The sequence below is a fragment of the Eubalaena glacialis genome, chromosome 13 (assembly GCF_028564815.1).
Source record: "Eubalaena glacialis isolate mEubGla1 chromosome 13, mEubGla1.1.hap2.+ XY, whole genome shotgun sequence".
Taxonomy (NCBI): domain Eukaryota; kingdom Metazoa; phylum Chordata; class Mammalia; order Artiodactyla; family Balaenidae; genus Eubalaena; species Eubalaena glacialis.
This window is the reverse complement of record NC_083728.1, coordinates 31,304,682-31,323,306: the sequence shown is the minus strand read 5'-3', so window position 1 is coordinate 31,323,306 and position 18,625 is coordinate 31,304,682. Positions and strand designations below refer to the sequence as shown.

The 18,625-nt window shown below is 41.8% G+C and overlaps 1 protein-coding gene and 1 pseudogene across 1 annotated transcript in view; both read right to left on the bottom strand.

The window, feature by feature from the left end:
- ATRN (attractin) overlaps positions 1-18,625 on the bottom strand; it is a 159,026-nt gene that overhangs the window by 22,987 nt on the left and 117,414 nt on the right. Inside the window, exon 25 of the mRNA XM_061209629.1 lies at positions 9,861-9,922. Within this exon, the coding sequence (XP_061065612.1) occupies positions 9,861-9,922 (62 nt within the window). The remainder of the gene's footprint in view (positions 1-9,860; positions 9,923-18,625) is intronic.
- Positions 12,537-12,903, bottom strand: LOC133103388 (membrane protein BRI3-like; annotated as a pseudogene).

The window sequence follows — 18,625 nt, the reverse complement described above, 5'->3', positions numbered from 1 at the left end:
AAGACATGGATGTGTCAAAATGTCTGCTGTCAATCTGGCAAGGACCTTAGCAGAAGTTCAGATAATTAAAAGTTTTACAAAAACATACCTTGCCAATATCAGAAATTCCTATTACAGTCCCTCCTATTGGTCAGTGCCTCTATTGGACATCCCCTGCTTCTCCTTTTTATTCTCACCCAAATGCTATCCTCTAAGGCACCTCTAACTCCAGTCACACAGATTTTCACAGTGTTAGTCTGTCTCTCCCTCTTCTACTAATAATCATTATCCTGACCACACTACCACATCACTTCCAGATACAAAGCTCTTTCACATGCATCACCTCATTTGATTTTCAGAGAAAGCAAGCAAATGGGTCTTATTATTTCCCTCTTTATATACACAAGGCTCCTACTGGAGTCTGGGAGAGCATCTCATTAAGACACAAAGAGGGCTTAATGGATTTATCAGGATCTAGAGTTTACTATTCACTGGGCCCAAGGATTTATCAGGATCTAGAGTTTACTCTTCACTGTGCCCAAGTCTGGGAGTCCTTTTCTAACTTATCTCACACTGATATTTTCTCATTTGAATCACTGAGCTACCCCCTTCTACCCCCACCTCAACTCTAATTCTCTCTTCTGTATTCTACGAGCTATTCTTCAGAGTGCTTAGGATTATCTGTATACCTTTCCTTCTCTCCTTATGTTTCATGTATATCCTTTTGGACCTGGTTAACTTGCTCTGGGAAAATATTTTCTTCCTCATGCTCATGAAAAGGACTCCATTCTCAGCTAAAAGCTCATCATTTCTACTTCCTAAACAAAATCCAGAAAAACCAAAGTTCTGCATTCTTTTTTTTCTTTTAATATTTAGCAAAAGTCCTTTATTTTATTGTCTTTGAACTCAATGGAAGCTTAATGGAAATTACATTAAGTTTAATTTTTTAAAGTTAATTTTTATTGGAGTATAGTTGCTTTACAATGTTGTGTTAGCTTCTACTGTACAGCAAAGTGAATCAGCTATGCGTATACATATATCCCCTCTTTTTTGTATTTCCTTCCCATTTAGGTCACCACAGAGCACTGAGTAGAGTTCCCTGAGCTATACAGTAGGTTCTCATTAGATACCAAAGTTCTGCATTCTTTTCCAAAGGTTCCCACATTCAAAAAAAGGGAGAAGTGATGAGAACACCATCTGTCCTTGTTTTCTACACAAGACTCTGTGGTCCCTGATCGATTCTGATGGTGTCATTCAGTCTTCCACCAATCAGCTGAGGTGACTAATCCTCACTGGGTTGGTACTTGGCAGCTGAGTCACCTCACTCTGTACACATGGTCCAAGAACATAACATACCTGCTAATTGGAGCTACCGAGTTAGCACACGACCTCTGCATTCCTATCAGCAGCACCACGAGCTTTTTTCCCCTCAGAGAGGTTGGTGTCTATGGTCCCTCACGGCTCTGCACTTCTCCTGAAGGTCTGCTTTACTTTCCACATATATTGGAGCATGACTCTGTGCTAGATGCTGAAAGTGTGTGTGTATACAGGGGTAAACAAAAGAGACACTGTATCTGCTCTCCTGAAGCTTAGAGTCTAACTGTGGACACATAGTACGCAAGTACAGAACTGTGATAAGTACCGTGATGAAAAATAATACAGTTCCATGGGAGGGTAGAACAAAGGGAGAGAATTTAGTTTGGGGGTTCATTGATGGAATCTTGGAGGAAGTGACACTGTGCCGAAATTTGAAGGATGAGTGTGGTATAGTAAGAAATATACATATGGTCTTTGTCCCGAATTCCTGGCACAGGGCTCCTAAAACCCTTGAAATCTCCTATGTGATAGGAGCATCCTCTCCCCTCTTTTTTACACAAATGTTCATAATGGCTTTATTTGTAACAGTCAAAAACTGGAAACAACCCAAATGTCTATCAGGAGGTGAGCAGATAAACAAATTGTGGTTTATCTTTACAGAGAATATTACTCAGCCTTAAAAAGGAAGAAACTATCTTTTAATTTTGATTTAAAAAATCTTTAAAATGTATCTTTACCAGTTTTCTACACAAAGTAATTTATATAATACAGAAGGGTATAAAAAAATGACAGTGGCTTTGAGTCTGAATTAACTATTTTTTATAACACGTTTATGGAGATGTAATTCAGGAGTGTCTTTTCTCCCCTCATGGGAGGGAAGGACCTAAATAGCTTCTGGACGGGGCTGGCCACCAGAAAAACTAATCATGTGATTAAAGGGTTAGACCATTCAGCCCCCCAGCGCGCCTCCCCTCCACAGGAGGGTAGAGGGACTGGAGATTGAGTTCAATCACCAATGACCAGTGATTTCACCAATCATGCCTACTCAATGAAACCTTGAAAAAATGTGGAATGACAAGGTTTGGGGGGCTTTCAGGGTTGGTGAACACATCAAAGTGCTGGGAGCGTGTCATGCCCAGAAAGAGCATGGAAGCTCTGTGCTCTCCCTCTTGCCCTCATACCTTGCCCAATGCATCTCTGGGTTGTTGAACAACCACTGGGTTGTTCCTGAGTTGTATTCTTTATAATAAACCTGCAATTTTAAATATAGTGTTTTCCTGAGTTCTGTGAGGCAACAGCAAACTGTTGAATCTGAGAGGGGTCACAGGAACAACCCAAACTTGTATTTGGCCAGGCAGAAGTATGGGTAGCCTTGGGACCCATTTGTGGTTGACGTCTGAAGTAGGAGCAGTCTTGTTGGACTGAGCCCTTAACCTGTGGGGTGTGCACTGATTCCACGTGGTTAGTGTCAGAACTGAATTGTAGGACAGTCAGTTGATGTCAGAGAATTGGTTTTTGTTTGGAAAAACAAAGCAATGGGTAAAAGTATACAGGTGAAGGGTAAGGAGAAGAGCGTTCCAGAAAGAAGGAAAAGTATGTGCAAATGCCATGAGGTGGGAAGGAGCTTGGTGCTTTCTAAGAAACAGAAGGAGGCTCATGTAATGGGAATGCAGAAGAGAGTAGCGTAAGGTGAAGGTGGCGAGGTGAACAGAGGCCAGTTCATGCAGGACCCTGGCTTTTATTTTAGATACAATGCAGAGCCACTAGATATGAGATAAGTGGTTAGATACAAACTAATTCATGATTTTAAAGGTCTCCTCTGGACTTTTTGTGGGTTGTAAAGGAGCCAAAATCAACTGAAATAGTCCTGGCGAGATTGTGATGGTTAGGGCTAGGGTGGGGAGTAGAGGTAGGGCAGGTTGATAACTGTAACTGCTGGGATGTGGTGACGGAATGCCTGTTGGGTGTGAAAGGGAAAGAAGTGACTTGGAACCAGCAGCATGATTTGCCAATTAGTGATGTGGGGAAGACTGGTGAGGAAGGATCAGAAAGTTCATTTCTGGGCATGTTATGCTGCAGATGGGGATGGCAGACTTCAATCAGAGAACACAGAGTAAGGAGATGGCCAGGGTCAAGCTCTGGAAGAATAGCAACAATGAGAAGTTGAATAGAAAATACAGTTCAGCAAGGAAGGCCAAGAAAGAGCAGCTTCAGGGCAGTATGGACTCACAAAAGGCAAGAAGAGTCTCACTGATGGGGTGATCAGTTGACTGATACTGTTGCAAAGCCAAAATGATAAGAACTAAAGACTAACTTTTGGATTTAGCAATAGAGATGTGCTAGCTTCCCTCAACAAAAAATAATTAGATGGGGTGTTGGGATGGAAGCCAGATTAGAGACAGCTAAAAAGTAAAAAAGGGGCTCCATTTTTAGGGTAGTAAAAATACTCTGATATTATGACAATGGATATGACATTATACATTTGTCCAAACCCCACAGATGTACAACACCAAGTGCGAACCCTAAGGTAAACTATGAACTTTGGATGATTATGATGTATCAGTGCAGGTTCATCTTTAGTAAAAAATGTATAATTCTGGCAAGTGATGTTGATAATGGGGGAGGCTATGCATGTGTGGAGGCAGGGGGTATATGGGAAATCTCTGTACCTTCCTCTCAATTCTGCTGTAAACCTAAAATTGCTTTAAACAAATAAAGTCTCTAAAAATTAAAAGAAAGGAAGGAAGAAAGGAGGGAAGGAGGGAAGGAGGGAGGGGGAGAGAGAGAGAGAAAGAGAGTGAGTGTATGAGAGAGGGAAAGGAAAGGGGGGCGGAGAGAGAGAAGGAAGGAAGGGAGGGAGGGAGGGACGGAGGGACGGAGGGACAGAGGGAGGAAGGGAGGAAGGGAGGAAGGAATGAAGAAGTCAGTCAGTCAGTCAGTCAGTCTAGAGTATATGGATACAAGGAGGGAGGGGGTTCTGGAGAACTGCCAGAGTGCTGGGGGGGAGCTGCATTCAGAGTGGCCACACCAGATGGCTTCTTCCCTCCTCCCTGCTTGTGCTGAGCAATGGAAGAGAGCAACTAAGGCAGTGAGCTCTGGTCCTGGGGCCAGAGAGGCCAGGCAGGATGGATACTCTCTCATACAGAAGACAAACTAACAATATACCTAACCCAGCAGCACACTCTGCCTCCATACTCCATACTCACTGGAGGCTGTGACAGACAGAAATGGAAACCATACACAGGTAAACACAGAATCTTCAACATAACCAAAAATCAGACATTTTGAGGAAAACCAGCATTGTGAAAGAGAGGTACCAAACAACAACAACAACAAACAGCATCTGAGGAGACAATTATTAATAGCATAAAATAAGACTTCAAAATAAAATAATAACATTCATTAATCTCACAAAGGAATATGAAAGTAAACTGCATTCATAAAATTGAAAAAGGCTACAAGGAACATGTATTAGAAATAAAATGCAAATGCTAAAATAAAAAAACCTAATCAGATGACTCAACAAAAGAAATGGACCCAACACTAGACTAAATTAATGAGCTGAGGAGCTCATCTAGAATGTAGTGCAAAGGAAAATGAAAAAGAAATGAGAGTTCAGTTAAGAAATATGGAGGACAGATCCAAAGCTGTACTCATTCATCTACTAGAGAAGTCCAGAATGCAAGCAAATAGAATTAAAGATGAGGAAACAAAGAAATAGAAGACAATGTTGCAAAACTCAAGACTCCAGTCTTCAGACTTTATAAAAGGTCCTCCCCAAGTATCAAATTCTTTCTCAGATCTTTTCTGAGAGAATGACTCTAGGATATAGTTCTGCATAACAACAACATCCAACAAAGGACAAGACATGGGACACATTCAATGGTGCAAGAAAAAACCAGTAGAACTTAAAAAAACTGTTCCTATATTATGTAAAATAATTACAGTCTAGAATTTAAATTCCAGATAACCTCTACCCAGGTGGTGGTCACTGGCTGGTGGTGAGGGAATAATTACAGGGCTCTCTCAGAGCCCTAAAGCCACCTGCTCTTGCAAGAATGGGAATCAAGAAGCTGTCAGCTGAAGCCATGCTCACATCCTCTCAGTAGTTAATGATCTTCTTTTCCATCTGACCTCCTATGCTTTAGCTTGCATATGGATGGATGTAATACTGCCCCAGCCCCTGAATCCACACAACTTTCAGCTAACTCAGGGGTTTTTAATGCCAGCTGAACATAAGAATCACTGGAGAGCCTTTAAAATACCATGATGATCAGGTCCCATACCAGACCAATTAAATCAGCATCTCTGGGGGCAGGGCCCAGGCTGCTGCTTCTTTTTTAAGCTTCTCAGGTGAATTCTAAAGTATAGTTAGTGCTGAGAGTCATACGAGAACTGTTTCAGGCTCTCAGAACCCAATTTAAAACTTGTAGGAGAGGCCTCTAATTAGCCCTGTTCATCTTCGCATGTCAAATTACAGGTTCATTTGTATATAGGCTGCCCTTAAGTGCTAGACTGTTAAATAACTGCATTAAAGCGTGATTACGTGGTATAATAAAAACATGGGTAGGGTGGAGTCCAAGAAGACGTGGACTATGGGGTGAATGTGCCAGAAGAAGACTTCATAGAGCAGACAGGCTGGGTTCTGAAAGAGTAAGAATATGACAGGTCAGTGGGATCAGCTAAGTACCCCTGAGGCAAATGCAGAGGAGAACTATTTAAGTGAGTCACCCTCCCAAGTCCCGCTGCTCACATGGCCAAAAAGGAAGGGGATGACAACTATCTTGGAGGGACTTATAATTTGGTGGAAGTCACAGTGCAAAGATTCAAGAAATATTGAATTTGCAAGAATATAGGAGGATTCATTGGTTCCACTCTGGAGGAACTGTGGAAGATGGTTGGTGTCAGTGAGTGAGCACAATAAAAAAATGTTGGGAGGGGTGGGAAAAGATTTTGAGATTTTAATTTTTCTGTGGTTAACATTAGACAGGGCAATTTCCTTTTGAAATCTATATTTCTGTGGAAAGAAGATACCTCCTTGTGAATGGGAGAAAGTGTAATCACATTTCCAGCATTCCATATTGCTGGCATTGCATCATTTAGGACAGAGCTCCAATGAGCTAAGATGGGCATACTCCGAAAAATAAAACAGAGAGTGAATTCCTGGCCTAGTGGATGGTGTGGCTTTGGAGTTGAGGTAATTAATACCCTGCTTTCATTCATTGACAAGTTTCTGAAGCCTATCTATATGGAAATATAGTAAAGCTATAATTCAAATAGATTCAAGATAGATAAAGGAACACCTAAAAATAAAAAAAAAATAACAATAGATAAAATGCTCATGAAGAAAATAAAGGAAAAAACTGACACATCTGCTTGGTGAAAAATACCACAAATGGGGTTAAAAGATGGTCCTAAACTTCATTAAGAAAAAGGTGAACATCCCAATAGAAATATGAGCAAAGGATACAAACAGATAATTCAAAACAAGAACTATAAGGTATAAGAGATTAGTAAATATCATTTATAAACAAATACAAATTAAAACAAGGTACCAATGACACCTCCCTGATTGGCAAAATTAAAAATAATGAAAAATAGTTAATGGTAGTAAGAAAAATAGGCAGAAATAGTAAGAGAAATTACATTCCTGCTGTAGAAGTGTAAATTCATGCAACTGTTCTGAGGGGCTATTTGGTAGTGTTTTTGCATTTTGATATAGCAATTTTAGGACAAAAATTATCCCAGAGGTATCACAGAAAAATGCAAAGACATTGGCAATACAAATTAAGGACGATCTGGGCTTCCCTGGTGGCACAGTGGTTAAGAATCCGCCTGCCAATGCAGGAGACACGAGTTCGAGCCCTGGTCCGGGAAGATTCCACATGCCTTAAATCTGTGGTTTTTTCGATATTGAGCTGCACGAGCTGTTTGTATATTGTGGAGATTAATCCTTTGTCAGTTGCTTCGCTTGCAAATATTTTCTCCCATTCTGAGGGTTGTCTTTTAGTCTTGTTTATGGTTTCCTTTGCTGTGCAAAAGCTTTTAAGTTTCATTAGGTCCCATTTGTTTATTTGTTTTTATTTCCATTTCTCTAGGAGATGGGTCAAAAAGGACACTGGGTACTGGTAATACCCTAGGGGGAAAAAAACTCTTGTACTGGGTAGTGGTTACATGAGCATGTTCAATTTGTGATAATTCACTGAGCTAGACATTAATGACTTCTAAGTGTTTCTGTAATTTTATATTATACTTCAATATATTTTTTTTAAAGAGAGAAGACAGATCCCATACAAGGAGTGGTTATTATAATGGCACTAACCTTCTCAATATTAATACTAGAAACAAGAAGAAACAGCAAAATGCCTTCTCAATACTTTTTTTTTTTTGGCCATGGTGCACAGCATGTGGAACTTCCCTGAACAGGGATTGAACCCATGCCCCCTGAACTGGAAGCGTGGAATCTTTTTTTTTTACAAGCTCATTCTTTTTTTTAAAGGTGTAGGCTTATTTATTTATCTATTTTTGATTGTGTTGGGTCTTCGTTTCTGTGCAAGGGCTTTCTCTAGTTGCGGCAAGTGGGGGCCACTCTTCATCACGGTGTGCGGGCCTCTCACTATCGCGGCCTCACTTCTTGTGGAGCACAGGCTCCAGACGCGCAGGCTCAGTAATTGTGGCTCACGGGCCCAGTTGCTCCGCGCCATGTGGGATCTTCCCAGACCAGGGCTCGAACCCATGTCCCCTGCATTGGCAGGCAGATTCTCAACCACTGCGCCACCAGGGAAGCCCAGAAGCGTGGAATCTTAACCACTGGACCATCAGGGAAGTCTGCGCCTTCTAAATTTTAATGGAAGCTGTTTCTAACCTAGAATTCTGTATTTGAATTTTCAATCAAATGTGAGGGTAAAATTAAAACATTTTCAGACAGGGAAGGTCATAGAAAAGTTACCTCCACACGTACCTTTTCTTAGAAACTTCCTGGAGAATGTGCCCCAATATAAGGAGGGAATAAACAGGGAGACAAAGACATGGGATCGAGGAGACAGAGACTTTAATATAAGAGGAAGGCAAAAGAAATTCCCAAGACGACAGTTGTGCAGCAGGCCTCAAAAACAACTAGTGCACTTGGAAGCAGCAGGCTAGGGTTCTAGGGCAGAAATCTCCAAGAGAAACTAAAACCAGGAGAGTACTTGCTTGTGTTTGACCATATTGAGAGATTGTTCAATTCTGTCAGAGTATAGGGGTAAATCAGGGGTAGCTACATAGAAAACCAAACAATAAAAAACCCCAAATATGGCAAATATTACATTTAGGATAAGCAAAGAGTGATTCCCCCACCCAAAAAATGGGGAAGTATAATTATAGTTCAACTCAGCTGCAAACACGTTTTTTATGATTATAACAACATAAATAGGGACTCCTGATTTAGCCAAACATTGTGATGTAACTATATTACATGAGTGGGAGGAAGGGGAATTTCTATGTGTTTATAGTGTGTGGGGGGGTCCTGGCGGAGGTAACATAAGATAATAAATCCTTCTACAGTAGGACATCAAAAGATAACTGAATTGAAAAATCAAGAAAGAGTGTAAGCCACTGACATGGATGCCTCTAAAGGTTGAACATACTCAAAATCCATTAGGCAGAGCAAAACATTAGGAAATTATGTTAATTAGGGTAAAACCTAGTGGGATTTGTCAGAAGATTGGGCAAAGAGTGGGTAAATTGAATAAGTTTACCCTATCTGTTCCAGCCATGAAAGAAAGTTATATTGTACCTAACTGTATAATTCCTTGTCTAATGTTGAAAATACTTTATAGTAATAATGACTATGATATTAAGTGGTGAAATAGAAAGGAATGCAATGCTTTAGATTAAAAAAAAATCAGCATTGGATTTTGAAATATATTGAATATCCATTTTTGCATTTATCTAAATTAAATAATTTTTCTCCTTTGGGAAAAAAAAAAGTGTAAGCATGGAGAAGTAAAAAACAATTAAAATAATTTAAATGGGGACAGTGAAGATGGGAAGGTGTGGGGCAGGATGCTGTCGCTTTCTCTTTGCACTGTAGCACTTTTTCAATTATGTGTAATAGTATTTTCTTAAAAATAAAATTAAACTGAAAGAAAACGTATAAAAACAAAAGTATCTCAGGGCCTAACACATCACTTTTAGCTTTAAAACTCTAGATAATCACCTGAAACATCTCGTGAACAAGAAGAAGCATATATGTAGCACACACCAGTAATCATTATTAATTACGTGTTATTTCAACCCCAAATCCTCCCCATATGAAGAACTAAATTACCTACATTTAGTATAGGGTACATGAAAAGCTGCCACAAAAAGCCAGAACATACAAACCAAATGTCTTCATTTTATCAGATTAGATTGAATTTACAGTATTGTAACTGACATGTAACTTTTCAGGAATACATATAAAGTTAGTTTGATCTGTTGTACAAACATAGGATTATTCATTTATCTTTTATGGGCTGATAATTAATGAAATTAAGTGCCTGAATCAAAAGAACAGATACAGTTTGTATAACTGAAATTACCTGAAGAAGGTCACGAAGAACTGTACCAGGTCCATAAAATTGCTGTGCTGGGAGAAGGCAATCTGTGACAGAAAAACACATAGAGTGATTGGGTTATAAGATAGCACCATTAACTCAGCCTTCTCGTTGAAGCAGAAAGACATTAACATTTCAGGAAGAGATTAATGAAATTTTTTCACTTGAGGAAAAGCACCTCATCCCTTTAGTTTTTCTTGCTTAATTGCCACACAAAAGTGATATTCTGAGACTCAACACAAACCCCTACAGTCCCCCTGCTCTTGACACCAGATCTCAGTTTTTAGTCTGACCTGGAAGACTTCTCAGACTCCTGCTAATGACCCCAATGACAAGCAAGTCAGGTTACTTGCTACCTCCTTGTGCCCTTTTCAAGACAAAATGCTCTCGTTTGCTTCAAATTCCAATTCTTGGATCTACCGTGAGGTGGGCAGCTTCCTTTTGTGCCCTTCATCCCTTTGACACTTAATGTACTCACTTCAAGATAACGTCCTTTTTAAAAAAAAAACCTTATCCCAAGTTTCACTACACTGAATATCATCTGACAATCAATATAACACCAATTTGAACTTAAATAATTTTATACCAAGAATATTATAAAATCCCTAACGTAGTTCATCAAATCTAAGACACCACTAAAACAGGCATTATTTTGTGTACTATTAAGAAAACACTGCCAGTTACACTATGACACACTGCTTTTAAAATCATTGTAAGATGTATCATGATTTCAGAGATATTAGAGCATGAAAAAATGTGCACCTCAGAATTTATTAGTAAGTATGATAATTGTGTCCTTACTACCCTATGACACACATGGTACTAGCCAGATGTTATGGTATGTTCTCTGCTTATTTTTAAGGGACCACAGCCCTCCTTGGGGAGATAATGGTACTATAAATGAAACAATTATTGAATAAGATGGTAATTATTGAAATGAAGGCAGTAAGTATGACAAGAGTCACATACGTAAATGATTAGCGTCTTCTTTTCCTAATCCCACCCTACCTCCCCCCCCACCTACTCTTGTCAACTCCCGTCCTATAGCAATGCAAGGAAAGTGCTACAGCCTAGGCCCCAGCACAGTAACAATTCAGTGCTTTGCACTCCTTTCATAGTCAGACTCACAGAGGCAGAAAAGAGGAGAAGCTTCCACTGCTTTTCTTTTTGATGCTCTTATTTTCTTTTTGACATTTAAATAAAGGTCTAATATTACCTATTCAGGCCATAGAATATTATGGGGCATAGAATCTGAAGTTTTTGTATCCTCCCTCTAGCCACCATTTATAATCAGAAATACAAAGATACATAGATTTGATATCATAGACAAGGAGAAACCATATTCTTTGTTTTCCTTCATTTATTATAGTAATCATCCTAAATAAGAAGGTTCCTTGAGAGAAGGAAAACTGCAGAATATGGCTACAGTCCTCATATAAAGGTTTTTAATAAGACTGGGGAAAAACAATTATATAAACGAGGTTACTCAGTCTTGAGGAATGAAGAGTCCAGGTTACAAGACATAAAGAAGGAGAAGGAAACAGATTTTAGTGCATCCAATTCTGTTTAGATTTTAATCTTTTAAAACATTAGTATGTCCTCAGTGTTTTAAAGAAATCCATGAGGTGATTTTATACTCACTGTAGGGTGCCAAATAATTTGGATGCTAATGGCACCTTCTGAAGACCCGTCAGGTGTCTGTGTGTCCTGTGCCACATAACACTCCTAAGGGCAGCTGGGATCCCAACCATTAGCCTGATTTCTTGCTAAAGTAGAGCCACACCACATTCACGTACAATTTAAAATCATACAGAATCTATATAGGGCTTCCCTGGTATCGCAGTGGTTAAGAATCCACCTGCCAATGCAGGGGACACGGGTTCGAGCTCTGGTCCAGGAAGATCCTACGTGCTGCGGAGCAACTAAGCCCATGAGCCACAACTACTGAGCCTGCACTCTAGAGCCCACGAGCTACAACTACTGAGCCCGTGTGCCACAACTACTGAAGCCTAGAGCCCATGCTCTGCAATGAGCAGCCACCGCAATGAGAAGCTCCCGCTCGCCGCAGCTAGAGAAGGCCCGCACGCAGCAATGAAGACTCAACACAGCCAAAAATAAGATATAAATAAATAAATAAATAAATGTATTAAAAAAAAAAAAAAAAAAAAAGAACCTATATAAACTTGCTGCCAGTGTGGCTGGTCCCCAAGACTCACACTACTCTAAAAGTGGTTTTCTTTTGTTGAATGTTTATCATGTAAGTCTCCAAAGTTATAAGGTTTCATAGAGAAGCAAAGGTTCTTTTTTTTTCCTTCAGAAAATGTCTGGAATTTATATAAGCTATATAATTTTACAGAGCGAGAGCAGTAGTTATAAGCTCTTTTCAAATCAAATCCCTGTCTTGGAGTATTTCTGCCAACATTTTTTTTCTACCCTCCCAGTGGAGAAAACCCCTCTGCTACTGTGAAACTCCGACTGACGGTGACAAATGATCGCTCAGCACCATTCGATGAAAAGGTGGCCCTGGAATTCTTCTGGTTCCCTGTTTGGTTCTTGCTACCTTACACAGGACGGGAAGCCTTGCCTTACGTCCTGGGCACTGGGGTTGGTGTAATTAGGAAAAGATAACTGGGTGTGGGAAAGCCAGGTGTGTTGTTTCCTTTAAATAAAGTTTGCTCCACAGTTGGGGCATCTTCACTTCCTCAAGGCAAAACAGCAGATGAACCCAAAGGGGAACAAGACGATGGCCAAGAAGATGCCCAGGAAGGTGAAGGAGTCCTCCAGAACCCCGAGCCTGCAGACAGGGCAGCCTCCAACGACAACAATGGAACTGGCAGGGTGCCGGGTGACATTCCGACTGTGGATGTTGTAGACCCTGGGGTGGTACGTGGGTAACCCTGTGAGGAGGTAGGGGTAGGGCGGCGGCTGGGAGGGCGCTGTAGCGGTGTGGGCTATGCACAAAGTAGCCCTGGCCGCCCTACAGGTTGTAGGCGGGAGGCTGCTCCTGCAGCAGGGGCTTGTGGTTCATGGCGGGCGGTGCCCACCGGGCCCAGCCTGGTTCCCGCTCGCGCCCCCGCTCCCTTTTGGACTCGGCTCCGGCTCGGACTCAGGGGGACTCCCAGACGCCCGGCGGCGGATCTTCCCCAGGGGTGGGTGTGGGGTGAGGAAGTGGCGGTATAGGAAGATGGCCTGGCCCAAACCTCAAAACCAGGAAATGGAAGGATATGAAGGAAATGGAGAGGATGTTTTAGAGTTTTGAAAGTACAGAGAAATTAGGAGTAACTGCACGGTAGGCCTTGGTGAGGCTCTGAAGCACCAGCGATTATTCTGCACCCAAGCCTGTCACATATGGGAGTGAGGACAGCTGCCTTCAAACCTCATGGCCATGGGCCAGGGCACCAGGAGTAGCAGTCAGTGAATGAAAATCTCTGGACTCAGTTAAGCCCTGAGGTTTCTGCATGTCTCTGAGGGAAGGGGACGGGGCTCTGTGGATACAGGCTGAGAATGAATTTCATCAACTATGGTGGGTATAGGCTGAGCCCAAGCTTACTGTAAAAGTAAGAGAATATGACACTTATTATACTCAACTGCCACAAAACAATTTTTTTTAACACTGGTGTTTTGCATCTATACGTACAATCCACAAAGCAGTTACAAATGAATTAATGAATGAATAGGGAAAGATCACTGTTTAATATAGAAGGTTTGAAAAGGGAGAACCTCTAATTTGCTTTTATCTTCTCCACCAAGAACTATCTTCACTGTTACAAGCATTTAAGTCAGGGAGAGGATGGGAAAGGATAGCTGGCTGCCCTGTGAGGTGAAGTTTTCTAGCTTCAAGGCAGCACTCGTCAGGCTTTAAGAAAACCCAAGGTCTATATGCACATGCCAGAATCTCTGTGGGCTGCTCCCTTGGCCCCCTGAGGCCAGCGGCTCCACCAGGGCTCAGCTCCACCTGGCCAGGGAACCCTTCCCGACTATGACCCATCTGCTCCTCAACTCTCCCCAAGAGGCCAGGCTCTGCAGATGCTGAAGACCTGACATTAGGATCAGAGAGGGCTTAAGTGGTCATGGCTGCCCTCTGGCTCCTGGCTCCTTGCCAATCTTGCCACATAACTCTGAACACTGCAAGGCCAGGAGAGGACTGATTCCTCCCATAAGAACTTAGGCCTGTTTACAAACAGCTTTCCAGTCTAGGCCTCAGCTGTGCCAAGGATGGAAGAGTCTATGACTACTGGCTGAGCATATCCTAACTTGAGTCTAGTACTGCCACTGCCGTGAGTTTTGCTGTGACACAAAACAACTTTTTTTTTCTAAACGTAAGTTCTATATGGAACTCAATGTTGAGACCATAGGCCCTGGACTGGATCCCAGTGACCATCACCTGGCCTCACACACCACCCACCTAATGCTGGTTTGTGCAGGCACAGAAACTATATACCCAAGCTCTGGTCAGAGCCTCAAGACTGGGTAACACTACCAACCTGCTCATTCCTGACATGTAAGCTAACACTCACCGTCTGTCCACTGTCAACCTCTGGGCTCTCTTCCTCAAATTTCCTTCCAGCCATTCATTTTCACCACTCTCCAGAATCCCTATTTCATTCTATCATGTTCATCAATAATTTAAAAACCATTAAGAACTACATATACCTGGTTGAAATATCAACAATGATTCCTCCCCACCCCCTCCTTTTTTTTAAAAAAATTTATTTATGTATGTATTTTTGGCTGCGTTGGGTCTTCGTTGCTGCGCACAGGCTTTCTCTAGTTGTGTTGAGTAGGGGCTACTCTTCGCTGCAGTGCGCGGGCTTCTCATTACGGTGGCTTCTCTTGTTGCAGAGCATGGGCTCTAGGTGCGCGGGCTTCAATAGTTGTGGCACGTGGGCTCAGCAGTTGTGGCTCACGGGCTCTAGAGTGCAGGCTCAGTAGTTGTGGCACACGGGCTTAGCTGCCCCGCGGCATGTGGGATCTTCCCGGACCAGGGCTCAAACCCGTGTCCCCTGTAGTGGCAGGCAGATTCTTAACTACTGTACCAACAGGGAAGCCCCTCTTCTTCTTCTTAAGGCTTCTCTCCAGAGGCCCTCACCTTTAATTAGATTTCTGTTCAGTTCTTCTGGGGGGTTACCTTTTTATCACTAATAAGTTGGGTTTTGTTTTGTTTCATTTTGTTTTTTGTTACTTCTTGATCTAGTTATTTTAGGCATCACTTACTAACTTCCTACTAGATTAGAAGGTGATTTAGGCCATCACCCCCCCACCCCCCAATCCCCCAGTAGAATTATATCACTATTTTTACTGCCTCTGTTATAATTTCTGTGTTGTTATCCTGAGGGTGATGGTGATGGAAAGATGCCAAAACAGACAGGAAATGGATATAATACCCTTGGATTCAGGGAGAGGATGTGCCTTGCACCCACAAAAGGCTGTAGGAGCAGAAGACAATATAGCCATGCCCACTGGAAAGCAGCTTCCCAAACCTCACAGGCCCATGGGGAGGAGCCCTCAGGCCTCTGATGCACCCCTGCTTGCGGGGTGGGGAGGAGAAGTCACTAGCTCTCAGGGAAGCTCCCTTTGCCATTTTCACTAGGGTGAAGTATGCTGGGCTGAGGGAGAGGAGGTTTTTCTCCTGCCCTCTGATTGTTCTAAAACTGCCCAACAGTGGCTAATAACTGGTAAAACTCTAGTACAGTGCTGTGTGCTTCCTGCAAAGGAGAACAGAATGTCAGTTCTGAGATATGTCCCAGCTGGCCTAGGCTGCAGGCCCAGCTGAGGCATATTCTTGCAGCTAGTTTTGGGAGGTTAAATAATATATTTGGACCTTTATTTCTTGTTCAATCATCTGTATTATCCCTAAAAAAATTTTTTTATTGTGGAAAATATTAAACTTTTTAACAAGTAGAGAGAATAGTATAATGAACCCCATGTGTTTATCACCCAGCTTTAATAATTACAGCTCACAGCCAATCTTATTTTATCCATCCATACTCTACCCATTTCCCCGTGATCATATTATTTTGAAGCAAATCCCAGACTTCCTATCATTTCATTCTTAAATATTTCAGTATAGCCAGTATTCCTTAACTACCCTCTTTGTAAAATTAGGGATGTTTGTGTCCTCATCCTTCCCTTTTCTTCTACTTCTCAACTCTTTTGAGAGTTTGACAAGATTCCAACCTAGAACAATTCAATCTTCTAACACCACACTATGTAGACTGGGACAATAAATTCTTGGTCTCTAACCCCTGCTGGCTCTTCAGCACTGGTCAACAATCATGCTGACAATATCAGAAAAAAGCTGCCATTACCTATATAAATGTTACAAAAGTTGCCAAAAAACCCAAAGTTCTGATACCAAGAATAAAGCTCTCATCTACAACTATGCATTCATCTAGTGCACATTTATGGAGTGTCTACAGTTGATTAACACTATGCTATGACACTGAGGACACAGAAATATAAAAAAGCCCTTGCCCTTAAGGAAATCTTTGTAGAGTGAAAAACCAGACACGTCTATGACTGCGGAGGCACAGATGAGGAAAAGAAGCTGCTATGGGATATGCCGAAGGGTCATCAGAGGGACCTCTCCCCTGGGTTTCTAAATAAGACTCCCCAACCCAGCCCTGGTCCTTCCAATCCATTTTTGTAACTGCTGCCAGAGGCATCTTTCTAAAACACTGATCTTGGTCACCTCTTGGCTTAAAGCATTTCAATGACTCCCAGTGGTTTTCAGGCCACAGTGCAAATTCCTCAGCTGAAGCCCCAGTCTCTTCATGACAGCTTTGGTTTGCCCTACTCTCCAGCTCCTTGCTCACAGAACAGTCACTTCAGCTCTGCTAAACTCCTAGTAGTTCTGGAAAGTGACTGGACATGCCCCTTCCCCACCCAGAACACTGAACTCATGTTCCTTAGGGCTCAGCTCTGGTGTTGCCCCGCCTCATGCAGACTCAGGCACCACAGGGCACTCCCTTCTCCCCCCAGGGTGTCCAGGAGCACGGGGGCACCTCCCAGTATCTGGCGTGGCTCCTGCTGTCCACTCATGGCTGCCTCTCTGGGTCAGAAAGTCAGCTAAGTGAGTGAATGTTAAAGGAAGTCTAGTGGGTCCTAGCTATGGAGATCACAGGAGAGAGTTCTACTAGAGAAAGATTTACCCATCCCAGACATAGGTGCTGTTCATAGATGGTGTGGATGGGACTATCCAGGGAAAAGGGCCCAGAGGAAACCCTAGGGAACAATGGCACTGAAGAACTGAGAAGAAACAGCCAAAGCCACAGCTGAAAAGTAGAAAAGAGGAGACTTTTAAGAAGAAGGAATAATAAATAATGATCATGATGAAAACCATGAGGTTGTACAGGAAGTTTAAATGCCATCTGAAACTAAGACAGATTTATACTTTCTTATTTATTTTTTTTGGTTGCACCGTGAGGCATGTAGGATCTTAGTTCCCCGACCAGGGATCGAACCTGCACCCCCTTGTGTTGGGAGCGTAGAGTCTTAACCCCTGGACTGCCAGGGAAGTCCAGATTTATACTTTAAGTAGTTTAGTTCTAAATGTATTTCGTGGCTTTATAATTTTTAAAATCCTTAAGGTACAGACATCTAATACCAGAAGCTATGTGTATACATTATTATTATAAAATAAATATAAACTTTAGAAGTATATCTGACTATTCATAACAGCTAAAGAGTGAAAACAACCCAAGTATCCATTAACAGATGAATGGATAAACAAAATGTGGTTTATCCATACAATAGAATATTATTCAGTCTTAAAAAGGAATGAAGTACTGAAACATACTAAATATGGTTGCACCTTGAAAACACTATGCTAAGTCAAAGAAGCCAGTCACAAAGGACCACCTATTACATGATTCAATTTATATAAAATGCCCAAAACAGGCAAATCCATAGAGAAAGAAAGTAGACTGGTGGTTGCCAGGGGCTAGAGGAAGGAAAAAATGGGAAGGGACTGCATCTGGGTATGGGGTTTATTTTGGGGGTGATGAAAACATTCTAAAATATTCGTGAATATATTAAAAACCACTAAATTGTACACTTTATACGGGTGAATTGTATGGTATGTGACTTATATCTCAATAAAGCTGTTACTAGAAAAAGTACATCTGAGTGAAGACAAACAAAAGTTTCATACATCCTTTGCTTAGTATCGCAATCCTATTAGCATCCATAAACATAACTCTAACATCTAAATGAATGCCCAGTTCTCAATATAAATTCTGTGTTGCCTTCACTTATGAACACTAGCCTCTTACATAAACTAGCAAATGAAACACCCAGCATGGAGAGGACTTTAATATTAGTTCCACATTACAATAACAACCTCTGTTGCAGAGCCTGTAACAAGCCAGAATCCCAGCACCACCACCCATCTTCCCACCTCACACACAATGTCTACCTGTGCATTCTCTATCTTGAATACCTACCCTCCCAAACTATAGCCATGGCTGAAGCCAGGTGAGTCCTGCTGACTCGGAGGAACATCTAGAATCACGTTTTGAAAGCAGAGGCTGAGGGAGGGGCACTCACCCACAAGAGCAACCAACCAGAAACCAGGCACAACTGACCCAACACACCCACCACCCTCTGACACACAGGCCTTTTCAGTCTGGGTGGTTTCTTTTTACAATTTTAAACTGAATCTACAAAGATTTTTATAGTTACTTGCAAACTCCCTCAGTTAGCAGTTGTAGGTTTTGCTCTGTTCCTAATTATGGAAAAGAATCCTGGGG